This window comes from Quercus lobata, chromosome 1 (genome assembly GCF_001633185.2).
Source record: "Quercus lobata isolate SW786 chromosome 1, ValleyOak3.0 Primary Assembly, whole genome shotgun sequence".
NCBI lineage: Eukaryota > Viridiplantae > Streptophyta > Magnoliopsida > Fagales > Fagaceae > Quercus > Quercus lobata.
The window spans coordinates 11,125,269-11,138,642 of NC_044904.1; the positions used below are offsets into that span (position 1 = coordinate 11,125,269).

Sequence of the window (13,374 nt, forward strand, 5' to 3'; positions counted from 1 at the left end):
TTGAGACACTCATTCCAAACCATCATTCTGTTTGGATGAGGAAGGGTTCCTTTGGTTGAGCTTTTGCTCTTTTGGTCCTTGATCTAATTCTTTCGATCTTTATAGGACCCTTCATGCATTAAATGTCATATCTTCATGCATTTTGTGCATCTTAAATTTATTTATATGCATTGTTTTGTTTTTTATCTTACTTTTATATTTCAGTTTTGTGTGAGTAAAAAATCCAAAACCACATAAAAAGTGAAAAATTCAAAAAGTTTGATCGTATATGTTTGAACACATATCACATGTGAGTTTGGCCTTGTACCTTTGTACAAATGGCTTTGTGCATTTACGAGCTTAGCTTGTTATTTTTGCACTTATATCTTCGTGGAAAAAATCTTGACATCTTTGTGTGATTGTTGTAAATCGATCTTCAAGCTTGTCATGAATGATTAGTCAATAGTTATGTTGGTATTGATACATGCGTAGACTTGTGCTTATATCTCTTCCCACTCTTTTATTTTTATTGCTTAAAGAGCTCAATAAATGTAAATCTCAAAATGAAAAGAGATACTGAACTGCAAAAGCCGTCGCATATGCTAGTATTTGACTAGGAAAAAGGGAAAGCGACTTGTATTGAAAATGTTTGATGCCCAAAAGCCAAAGGCTTGTTCATCAAATTGAAATATCAAAAATTTCAGGCATCAACCTCAAAAATGAGATGTATTGCTCAAAATGAGTTGTATTGATTCAAAATGATCAAATGATATGAATTGTAAGAAGCCAAATGAAAAGCTTCAATCTTATGTAATCATTTTCTTGTGGGAGGTCATATATGTTCATTTCTATAATTGAGATAGACCACTTGACTTAGTACTAGTTGTGTATGACTTGATTGAATTGATCATTGAAACTTCACTCTAGACTAAGGACTATTCCACATTTGATACACACACATAACACACTTGCCTAATGTTCAATGAATGTCTTATTCATTTGTTAGATTGTACTTGTCTAAATGTGATGTGTGTGTGCTCAATCTTATATGGATTAATCCAAAAAGATTTTTGATCATTTTATATGTTTTTGGAAGTGATTTTTATCACTTTTTGTGTTTATGTTTAGTGCTTACTTTGTTTTTCAATGTTTAAACATGTTCTGTATTGAAAAACAGGTGTCAGAGTTTTTCGCGGCTCAGCTGGCGACTCGCCAGTCGCGAAACCCCAGTCGCGAGCTCATCCAGAAGCTTTTGGCGACTCTCGCGACTCGCGAAAATTTTCGCGACTGAACCTGCGACTCGCCCAGTCGCGAAACGCCCAGAAACAGCTTTTTAAAGGGCTTTTTGTGGGAAACTTGTTTTAAACCTCTCTCATCCTCTCTAAAACCCCTCTTTCAATATTTTTACATCAAAACCCAACCAATTTGAATGGTTTTTCATTCCATTAACATTTCTAAGGTATTTATAAACTCTTTTCATTAATTTTGATCCTTAGATTATGTTTTGGAGAATTTTGTGCTCTTGGTTGGGATTTTTATCATAGGGGTTGGGAAAACTTAATTTTTGTCAAATTTCTTCATGGGTTTGGTTTCTTTTGCTGATTTGCATTGGTTGTTGGCCCCTTGTGGCAAATAGAACTTGTATTAAGGGTGGATTTCATGATGTTCATGCATTGTTTCACATTATTGTTCATAGTGTGCATGCTAGGTGTTTGATAAAATGCCTCTTAGACTTTTTCTCGCTTGTTTGGACTCCAATGAGTACCAAACTTTGGGGTTTCTCATGTTTCCTCAGTAGGAACATGTTTGGTTCATTGGTTGTGTATTTAACACACCTTGCCCCACATGTGCATTTTTCATGCATTGTTTATGCATTGCACTTAGCCACCTCTTGCACACACTTTTGCTACCTTTGTCATGCATTGATCTGACCTTGCTTCTTCATCCTAGCATGTCATGTCTACCTTATGCTCTGTAACATTTTACATTGTCTTAGGTTTAAGCTTCATTTTCTCATTCATCTCACACCCCTCATGCATCATTAGCATTGTTCGTACTTTCATCTCTTGCCCTCGTTTCTTCTTGACCCTTTGTCTATTCCTGACAAAAAGGGGGAGAGTATACTCTAGAGAGTATACCGGAGTGTTTTGTCATTTATATATGACTCTTGTGCACATCCTTAGGGGGAGAAATTCTATTTCTCATGCACATTTGTAGGGGGAGAGTTATTCCATAGGGGAGATGCATATACCAAGGGGGAGAAGACATTGTGCTAACTAGGAAACTTTGTTCTGTTTGTTTTTTTGTTGGCTTTATGGTGCTTTGAGTTATGCTTTGTTGTTCTCATTACATCATGTTTGTGCTTTGGACATGCATATATCCCTATACTATTGTGCTTCTTTGAATGCATGTTCGGATGATCATTTACTTTGCTATAAGATCATTTTAGTCATTTCTATATGACTGTTTTGGTGTATGATCAAGTTACTCACATGTTTCACATCATATTTACTTGATCGCAATTTACTTGTTACATTATACTTGTCCTTTTATTACTTGCTTTACCTTGAGGGTCTAATGTGTTTTATGCAAGTGTTTCAGGTTACAAGTATATATGTTCCAAGTGCATCACAGCCTCTCATCACTTTGAAGGGGAGAAACTTTAAGCACTTTTAGTTTATATTGTTTAAATTTATATTCAGTATTATGTGTTTTGTACCCATGTGCTTTTGTAAGCTTTTAGGGTTTATGTTTTATGCATAGTTTGTAGGCTTTATGGTATGTACCTTGCTTAATGCAGCCTTTATGCTATGTTGAAATCAGTACTTTAATCTAAATGTTATGCATTTTGGTTTATGTACTGTCACTCTTGTGCCCTTGTAGGATTGTTCCTAGATGTTTATACCTTATGTGTTATGCATTGGTTGAGTGTTGAACATACAAGTGTCTTGCCTTGTGCTTGTTAACTTGTATGTCCTTGTGTTCATTCCAAGTGTGAATGAGCACTGTGATCACTACCTTGTGGTGTTCACTTGGTTGATCAAGTCATGGTTTGTTTCTTAACTCCATCTTTGCTTGATCACATATTGCCTGTTTCATATGCATTTTATAATTTTCTGCTTACAATGATCATGGTGTATTGTTGTGTTTCAGGAGTATTATGTTCATATGATTCAAGTGCTTCACAGCTTCTAGAGTTAGGTGTGAGTGAGTTTTGTTCAACTGTTCCCAACTCACATGTTAAGTCTAGAGTCTGTTTTAGAGTTTTGTCACGAAATAGCCAAAGGGGGAGATTGTAAGGTTGAATTTATTCAACCATCTATTTGGCTTTATTCCGTGTCAAATTTGCTTGTAATTCAGCATTTAGTAACCCTGTATTTAGGTGGGTTTGATGTAAGGGTAGTGAGTGAGATAGAGTGAAGATTGCTCAAGAATGTGCAAGAAAACAGAGACTCGCGGCTGCAAGCCGCCAGACGCAGCACACGTGCCAAGCATGCTGGAAGATGAATAGTCATGCTAGCTGGAGCACTACAGGACAAAACAGGACAACTGGCCATACGGTTAACTCGAGACTGGATCTCGCGACTTGGTCAAGCCGCGAGGTCAAGCCGCGAGCCACCCCTGTTTTGTAAAACCTGACGTTTCACATTCCTCTCCCACTCCAGTATAAATACCCCTTTTACCCATGATTGAGAGAAAGTTTCCAGAGAGAATTTTGAGAGAGAAACCCTAAAGAAAAACAAGATTGATTCACCCACAATCTATACCTTAGAGTCTCTCCAAATTCCTCAACTCTCTTCCTCTCCATTGTCAAATCCTTGAGAGGCATTATACCAAACCTGGTTCTCACCATCATCATCACTGTGAGACAGTTGTTTGGATTTCTGGGAAGCAGTTTGGAAGGAACCAATCTCCATTGGTTGATGCTATGGTCTAGTAGCGGAATCCGGGAAGCTAGAAAAGAAAAAGGTTCGGCGCAATCTCGTTGGAGCAAGAAGCTTGGAGGGCTTAGGTACATCGGGTAGATTAGGCTTGGAGGGTCTATTGCTGTTCATGTATCCCAACTACATTTTCTAGTGGATTATTGACCGCTTGGAGGGCGGCGGAGAGGTTTTACGCCGAGTGCTTCGATTTCCTCTTCGATAACACATCGTGTGTTGTCCTTGTGTTTGCATCTCTCTTCCCTTTATCTTTGCCATTTTATTTTCTGCTGTGGATGTGATTTATAATTGGCTTAGATTGTTTTCCAATTCTGTTTATAGCTTATGTTCATTTTCCGCACACTAGTTGTTTAATATAAACCTTGATACGGTTAATTTGTAAATTGGGGGTCTAAACGTTCAAAGGTGTTCATACACATATTTGAACTTTCAAGAAGAATGTTGGCTGCAAAGTTCTTCACTTTATCAACAATGAAGATCAAGAAGCACTTGGTTACAAAACCCTAAGGCACAAAGACGCAGTAGCTTCTTTCAGAGAGAATAAGGCATCGGTCACCTTTTGCATATATTCTCCTTGTATTCTCTTATGTGACGACCTCTAAAATAAGCCTTATATAGGACCAAGGTTGTGAGAAAAGAAAATCTACACAAATACATAAGCTTGGGCCGAAAATCAGATCTGGAAATCTGAATTCCCATAACCTCAATCGATCGAGAGGTGTCGAGGAGGTGTCGAGATTTAAACTTCGATAGATATAGCTATCAAGAAGCTATCGAGGAGCTGTCGAGGAGACAGGAGCTTTCTCGATCGATCCACCAGCTATCGAGAGGTGTCGAGCAGTTGTCGAGCTATCTATCCGCAGGTGTCGAGCTATCTGTCCAGCTTTAATGAACAGCTTTTCTTCACTTGTTTCTTGGTCCAATCTTTATGGCTTTAATACTAGACTTGAACAACATGTTTCTTGAAGTATTAAACACATCCTTGATCTACCCAAATACAAGTAAAGTGCATTTTGTCAAAGGATTAGCCAATTACATAAATGAATGACATATGTTCTTAACAAATGAAACACATATGTCCTAACAGGTTCCACTATCAATTTTTTATGGTTCGATATGATGCACTTGTATCAATTACATGGATGGAATCCATTAGTACAATAGCTAAAATTTTCATAGTTCACGATTTTCCACCAAGGCTCTCTATCTCCTGTCAATCAAAACCTAACTCCTTTATTCTACTTAAGGTACTAGATGCCAAATCATCCTTAGCATTTGCTTCTTCATTGTTAGTCATTTGTCACCACAAAGAAAATGCATTTTTATTGAGGGGCTCAAGACATTGTAAAATGCAATTTTATTGAGACTCGAGACATTATCACTAAGTTGTTTTGAGTTACTATCGTGTCACCACATAACTTCATAATCTCTATTTTTTTTTTTAATTCTAGTTACAATCACTTTATTTATTGGAATTGGAGCTCTGATGGTTATAGTTTGCTACTTTGGAAGAAAGTTCTCATCAATTAAGATAATTAATTTTTGGAAGAAGAAAACTCTAACTCATAAGAGTGTCGAGGCCTTTCTAAGGAATCATGAACCTCTTGTTATTAGAAGATACATATATTCAAATATAAAGTCAATGACCAAGTCCTTTAATAATAAATTAGGCCAAAGGGGCTATGGTTGTGTCTATAAGGGGCAATTACAAGATGGTTGTTTTATGGCAGTGAAGGTTCTGGAAGAATCGAAAGGTAATGGAGAGGAATTCATTAATGAGGTTGCAAGTATTAGTAGGACTTCCCATGTTAACATTGTCACTCTTAAGGGCTTTTGCTCTGAGGGATCTAAAAGAGCTCTTATCTACAAGCTTATGCCTAATGGATCTCTTGAGAAGTTCATATATAAAAGAAATCCTTCGAATTTTGATCATCAACTGGGGTGGGAAACATTATACAACATTTCACGAGGCTTAGAGTACTTGCATAGAGGTTGTAACACACAAATTTTGCATTTTGACATAAAGCCTCACAACATTCTATTAGATGAGAACTTCTGTCCAAAAATTTCTAATTTTGGCCTCTCAAAAATATGTCCTAAAGAAAAGAGTATTATATCAATGGTGGGTGCAAGGGGGACCATGAGATATATAGCTCTGGAAGTGTTTAGTAGAACTTTTGGAGAGGTCTCTCACAAGTCAAATGTCTATAGCTATGGAATGATGGTCTTAGAAATGGTGGGAGGCCAAAAGAATGTTGATGTTACCGTTAATTTTTCAAGTGAAATATATTTTCCACATTGGATTTACAAGCATCTTGAACTAAATGAAGAATTGGGACTGCTCCGCCTTTTAAAGGAAGGACATGAAGACTGTGCAAGGAAGATGATAATAGTGAGTTTGTGGTGCATACAAATTGACCCCTCAAACCGACCATCAATGAGTAGGGTGGTGGAAATGTTGGAAGGGAGTCTTAACTCCTTGCAAATCCCCCCCAAACCTTTCCTATTTTCTCCACCAAGAAGATCATTGACGAATTCTTCAATTGAAATGTTATCAATACAATAGGACTCTCTATCCTAGATATAATACATCTCTTCTTTAAGGGAAAAATTGAATTTAGGAGGTATTGAACTTTGTGAACTGCATTTCGTTTTAGCTTGTCAATGAACATTTTTTCATTATTGCTTAAAATATTTGATGAAATCTTTATTGCCTTAACAATGAAATCAATAATGCTGACAGTCCAATATTAATTATGATGTACAACAGACAACACATTCCTTCCTGGAGCAATAGGGGAGCAAGTAGTCACAACGCAAGATCAAAATGGGGTACTAGTAGAGGCCATCGGGGTGATAGTATTGGAATTGTATAAAATTTGGTAAGTTAAAGGGAAACGGCATTCTGATCCAGACTCATGGTATACCATGAGCATCACCTAAATTTAGGTGAATTCCTTTGTTAAGGCCTCGAAAACAATGTTTTTGCTATTTATAGTAATATTTGTTTTTCCTTAATAACTTTTAGTTTAAAAGTTAGAATAAGAATTCGTCTGTTTTAGGACAACCCTTAAGGTCAGTAGTTTATGCATTTAACTCAATTTTGCCATTTTTGGTAAATTTTAGTATTTTGTCACCTAATCGTATAATTAGTGAGAATTAGGATTTTAGACATTTTTTCTCAGTATTTATATGTTTTATAGCCGTCAAAGGTAAATCAAATTATTATCAATAAACACAAATTTTTTTGTCAAATTCTTTCTCTGATGGATTCCAGTTTTTCTCATTGTGGATTCAAGAAAACCCCTTGGGGATTCGAGGTTTACTACCAAAAGCTAATAGTTTAGTTTCTATTCCATTAAAAGATCATCGTGTGTGCTTTCTTTAGGCTTCTGCAACATCAAATTGAGAACAACAGTTTACTTGACAATACAATGAATGCAAATAGTATCATAGGCAAACTATTAAGTTTTAGATTGAAGGATACATTTTATATCTTTTTTCCCTTTTCATCGTGGAAAGTTGTGGACCTTATTTCTCTTTAGCATTAGCTATTTCAAATTTTTATTCCTTAGAACGCATAAAATCTAGAAAATTGCAGACTTGATCATAAAATATTTGATCCAGAACGCACATATATTTGACAGTAATATCGATCATTAAAACTAAAAATTTTAACAAATATCCAACTTTATTATTAAGAACATAGAATTGGTAGTGGATGCAATGTCAACCTATATAAAGCTTAGTTGAACATATAAAAAAAAAAAAAAAAGGCAAATTTTGTTTTCAGCTGACAGCTTATAGTAACAATATTGATCCATAATGCATGAATCTTGATTCCCTATAAGAACCATGCATTTTCTCTGTTGGATCATCAAAAGTTATGGCCCTTCTATGGTTACTTTAAAATCTAGACTCACTTCATTAAATTCAATCTCAGGATCATGATTGGTGTTAGGTTTCTTTTGTGTTGACATATTCTGCCAAAGTTTTCTTGTAATAAAACATTTGATTATTTTGTATATTGTGGATCAATTTGTAATTGGGTTGGGATTTCAAGAACTGAAATTGTAGTTGGACAATAAGGAATTTCGATCGAGCAAATGTGATTTGTTGTTTGGCAAAAAGGCATGTGAGAGAATTTGAAAAGAAGTTGAGGCAGTGATCTCGCAAGACACTCGGTAGACCTAAATGGGTAGAACCTGAGAGAATTTTGTTACAAACTCCCTTGCTGTTCCAACCTTAGTTCCGCCGTTGATTTAGGAAGAACCAAATTTTTTCCCTACAATACATATTTAAGATACATGCTTTCCAAAGCTCAACTAAAACTATTCATTAATAGCGAGGGCAGCTCCCCTAGCAATTGAAGTTGCTCCATGGTTCTAGCAGCTCTCCTAGCAATCAAAGGTGATTCAGCTATTGTACTGTGGTCTCTCTCTAGTATTATGGATGATGTGAAAACTATTCTCTCTACTTTTGTTACTTGGGATTTTGTCCATGTTGGCAAAGATGTTTATATTTTCTCCCATAGTGTGGCTTTCAAGTTCTTGGGCTATGTCATATTTACTGATAGGCTAGTTGCCATCTCTTCTCAATCCTCCTCTGTTTCGGACCTAGCAGAAAGAGATAGGCTTGGTCCGTCGGGTGGTTTTGTAAAATAAAAATCATTATTCAGCAAAAATAAACCCTCAGAAACTATTCATGTTTTTATAAAAAGAAACAACACTTTCTTATAGCCACAAAAGGTGTATGAAAATAAGCCCTCTAAATCAAAAACATAAGGGATGTGCTAAGATTACTGAGCTAGCTCACCAGAACTAGTAGTTATGATAAATTTATATGGACCATGCTATTTTTGGCTGTAAATTGGTAGCTTAGAGGCCATTTGGGTGATTTTTGGGTAGAGGAAAATAGGGGAGAAAATGGATTTTTTGATTGTTTGGTTAAGAAAGGAAAAGGTGAAAGATTTTGGTGGGATCCAGCTATTTTCTCTCTGGACCCACTAAAAACGAATTATCCCCCAGTTTAGGGAGAAAATGGGGAATAGAAGGGTAATTACAGTTAAATGACTTTTTTGAGAAGAAGTCAAATGACTTGACTACCATTCTTCTCTCGTTTTGATTGTTTGCCTCTTCTTCTTTTTTGGGTTACTTGTTTGGTTTTTTTTTTTTTTTTTTTTTTTTTTCCTCGTCAACTAGGTGTAATTTCTTGTTTGCTTTTGTATATTGATTTATTTTATTGGTAATGATTGCTTGTTTTTGTTGATTGTTTGCTCTCTCTTTTTTCTTTTTTCTTTTTTCTTTTTCAACTGGGCATGATTACTTGTTTGTGTCGGCTATTTGCCTTTCTTTCTTTTTTAATGAGTAATTCTACAGACACAAACTATTTTACAATATTTTTACAAATGGCTGATGTGGCTTAAGTATTTCCCAAATAATTATTGGTAAATAAAAATGTAATGTTAGTGGTGGCCTAGATTAGAACTAGTAAGAATATGCAACATCAATAGTTTGTAAAAATATTGTAAAATAGTTTATAACTGTAGCATTACTCTTTTTTAATTAGGCAAGTTGCTTCTTCTTCTTCTTCTTCTTCTTCTTCTTCTTTTCCTATTTTAAACTAGGCATGAATTTTTTTAATAAGGTCAATGACTAAATTTATATAAACTACCTTTTTCATTCTCTCTCTCTTTTCTTCTCAACTAAACATGTACAAATGAGTTTTAATTAAACTCAACTTTTTCATTATCGCAATCAAACACACATGAGAGAAAATTATTTTTTTTCCATCCTCCTATCATTTTCCATTCCCGCAACCAAATAGAGACTTAATGTATGAACCGACGAAGAATAACTATAAAATAGGGATCGATGTATGTATGGGCTTCCCATTATCCCATATGAACCCCATTGTTAAAGGGCATTGCAAAGTTTTTAGCATTTGATATTATATATGTAATATTAGGATCTTAAAATCTTTTATGGAAGGACAGTGTCTATTACAAAGTTTTGAGTGTTCTGAGGTTTTGACTCGAGAGTCAATGAGTCGAGTGAGTCTTTCCACTACGCGTCAATGGAGAAGATAAGTGGCAAATTCCCCATTGTGGTCTCTGGTTGTGGAACAAAGGGATTTTCCAATGCACATACTAATATATCATGTTTCATAATAATTTTAGCCTATTTTCACAGGTCTTCCTTATCCAATATCCAAGTCAACCACCTGTTAATATATATTTTTTCTTTATTATGAAAATAAGTGAGAGAAGAAAGTTATACTATTAAAATCATGATTCTCAGACCTGGACCGGATCGAATGGTCTGATCCGGTTAACTATGAACTCCTTGTTATTCCAGTTTTTTTAATCCTAAGAACCTTTCTATGTGAAAAAAGCATGGAACCGCTCGAATTGCAATCAGATTGTTCTAAGAACCGTGACCGATTTTAGCAGTTCACACGATTCCATTTTTTTTACTATATTTTTGCTAGAAAACATATCTCAACCCATAAAGAATTTGAATATAAAAATAAAAAATAAAATAAAAAATTTGCGAGAGAGAGAAAAAAAAACAAAGAGCCAAGTTACCAACATCACTGTTACTTTTCTAGTAGTATATTTTTCTAATCATCCCCACCTCCCATTTTCTTTCTCCTTCTTGGCAACACTTCGCCTAGAAGGCAACAGCTAGAAACTCATCCCCTGGTATTGTCTCTTATTTCTTGAGTAGTGTACTAAGCACTGGTAACTTGTATGATTATATTCTTGTTTGGGAAATGTTAACCAATATTTTTACAGTATTGATTTAAGAGCTATTTTTAGAAATATTTTATTGAAAAAATGATAAAACAATAAATATAGTTGACAATTTTTTATATTTTTTTTATCAAAGTAGTGTCAAAACCTTCCTATTATGATTTATTAATAATTGCTTTAAAGACATCTGTTAACATGACTCATGTTGTTTTTGTTAAGTCTGCCCACTGTTTTGCACAAAACCACTACCTCATGACGTCATGAGATTTGACTATTCACAAAAGTCTTTTGACGATGCGAGCCACACTGAGTACCCGTTTGGTTTGGACGTTTTACTGCGTTTCAGGGTTTGCATTTTGGGCATGGGACCCACGCTACAGTTGCACGCAATAAACGCGTCCTTCTTCTTTTCTTTTTTCTTTTTTCTTCACGCGTTTTAGGAGTAATGCGGCTACTGTTCATGAACAGTAGCTGCAAATGTTGACTTTTCCATGGTGAACAGTGCATCTGTACACTGTTCACGGACCCACAAATTCCACTTTTTAGCAACCTTTTCATTAAAAATGGGTCCCACGGCACTATTCACACATTTAAAAAATATTTTGTTACAGTGTTTTCAGTTTCAGTTTTCAGTTTTAGTAAAAGTAAGCTCAATTCAAACAGACCCTAAAACGAGGAAAAGACCTACACATCTTAGCCACCAAAAAAAAAAAAAAAAAAAAGGAGGAAAAACACGGCACCCAGAAGAACACAAAAAGAAGTTTTCAGTTAAGACTAACCAGCCTCGATTTAGTGGACTTAATACCTAGCACTACACCAAAAAAAAAAAAAAAAATGGGGGAAATGAATCTAATAAATGTCCAGAAAGTGCATCCACATTAATCAAAGTGTTTAAGGTATATTTTCCTAAAAGTAGATAAGTTGACGGAAATGCGTAGATGAGCACATTATGCAACATTTTTTTTCTTTGATTATTCTTATGTTCCTATAAATAGATTATTAAATTCGTTTTTAAAAGTCTTCTTTATTTTCTAAGAACAAAACCTTTTTTTTCTTTTTTTGCATTAGAAGAATTACAGATAAAAAATAAAATTAAAAAAAAGAGAGTAAACAATTGTGAATTTTATGGATTAGAGTTAGAGATCTTTATTGTATTTGTCATCTAAGAGTATATATATATGTATATATATATATATATATATATAATATTTCTTATATTAACTTGAATAAGTTTAGAGATATATAAAGTGAGATTTATTATTGAAATTATTTAAAATAAATTAATTTTTGTATATGTTTCATAACTTTTAAAACTATTAGTGTACTTTAACCATTTAATATCTAAATCACTTAACAAAAATAAATCTTGTTCTAAAATGTTTAACCGTTAAAAAATGTTAATTGTGATCAATATGATCATTTAAAAGATAATTCACAGCTTACAAAATTGACTAGATGAGAAAAAAATATTTTGAATTATATAAAACTTAATCAATTTGATATAAATATTTTATTATATATGATAAAATAACATATGTTAAATTAAGTTATCGACCTACTTTATATATAATATGTGCATGTGTGTTTGTATATGTATAGTCATCACTCATTTCAAAGACTTACATTCCAATATATCATGCTCTGACAAATAAACAATAAAAATGGAGATTGAAGGAAAAGTCACCTTCATTTTTTTTCACCTTGAAAAGTTAGCCAAAAAAATTGAAAATAAGATTTCACTAGATTAAAAGCAGTACAAATCAATTAAAAATAATAATAATTGTGAGAATAATGTACAAACATAGAAATTGGGATGTAGTTTCTAACAAAAATAAATAAATAAATAGGATGTGAGAATTAATGGGCTTCCCATTATCCCATATGAACCACATTGTTAAAGGGTATTGCAAAGTTTCTAACATCTGATATTAGGTAATATTAGGATCATACAATATTTTATGGAATGACAATGTCTTACAAACTATTGTGTGGATGCACACAGGTGTGTAACAAGTTTTCCCTTTTTTGGAATGATGCATCAGACCATAGGCTCGTCAATGGAGGAGGATGGCATATGGGCTGATCAAATTTAGGTTTGGGTTAGCTCCATTTTTATTCAGGTTCCTCTTTTCAGGGGAAATTAAGTTTGTGTTTGGTATTAGTTGAAAAAGTCTTTTTTTTTATCTTTTACTATTTAGCTTATTTTAGTTATTATTCAACTCATTTTTACTATTATTTATGGATTTCATTGCACTTTTTGATACTATTCATAGATCTCATTTTATTATTTCAGCTACTTTTTAACTTTATTTACAGTACTTTCAGTAAAAAGTTTTCAGTTACAACTAAATAAAATGTTCCCAAACGGACTCTAATTGTACCAAATCCACGTGACTCACATTATACATAATCTTCATGATTCTTACATGAATAAGTATTAGATATTTTTGGAATACGATGATATGGTATTTCCTCCTTTCACATTTATGGTAAATTTCACTAATTAAATTCATAATACAGTCTCTCATGAACATGAAATGAAAGAATTTCATATCACTATACCCTGGAAAAAGTATCATTTCATATCACCGTCCCCTAAAAAAAGTACCTAATAATTTTCCGTCTTAGACAAGTAACATGAATTTCCGCGAAAAAATTTGACTGCGCATCAATAGGAATGATGATGAGTAAGGAACTTTC

At 34.0% G+C, this 13,374-nt stretch overlaps 1 protein-coding gene across 1 annotated transcript; it reads left to right on the forward strand.

Moving 5' to 3' along the window:
* The first annotated feature begins 5,409 nt into the window (after nucleotides 1-5,409).
* Nucleotides 5,410-6,486, forward strand: LOC115995013 (PR5-like receptor kinase). The gene has a single exon (XM_031119412.1). The coding sequence runs from the start codon at nucleotides 5,563-5,565 to the stop codon at nucleotides 6,484-6,486; it is 924 nt and encodes a 307-aa protein (XP_030975272.1). The 5' UTR covers nucleotides 5,410-5,562.
* The last annotated feature ends 6,888 nt before the right edge of the window (nucleotides 6,487-13,374 follow it).

Excerpts from the sequence above, each read along its gene's own strand:
- LOC115995013 (XM_031119412.1), top strand. The coding sequence starts at position 5,563 with ATGACCAAGTCCTTTAATAATAAATTAGGCCAAAGGGGCTATGGTTGT.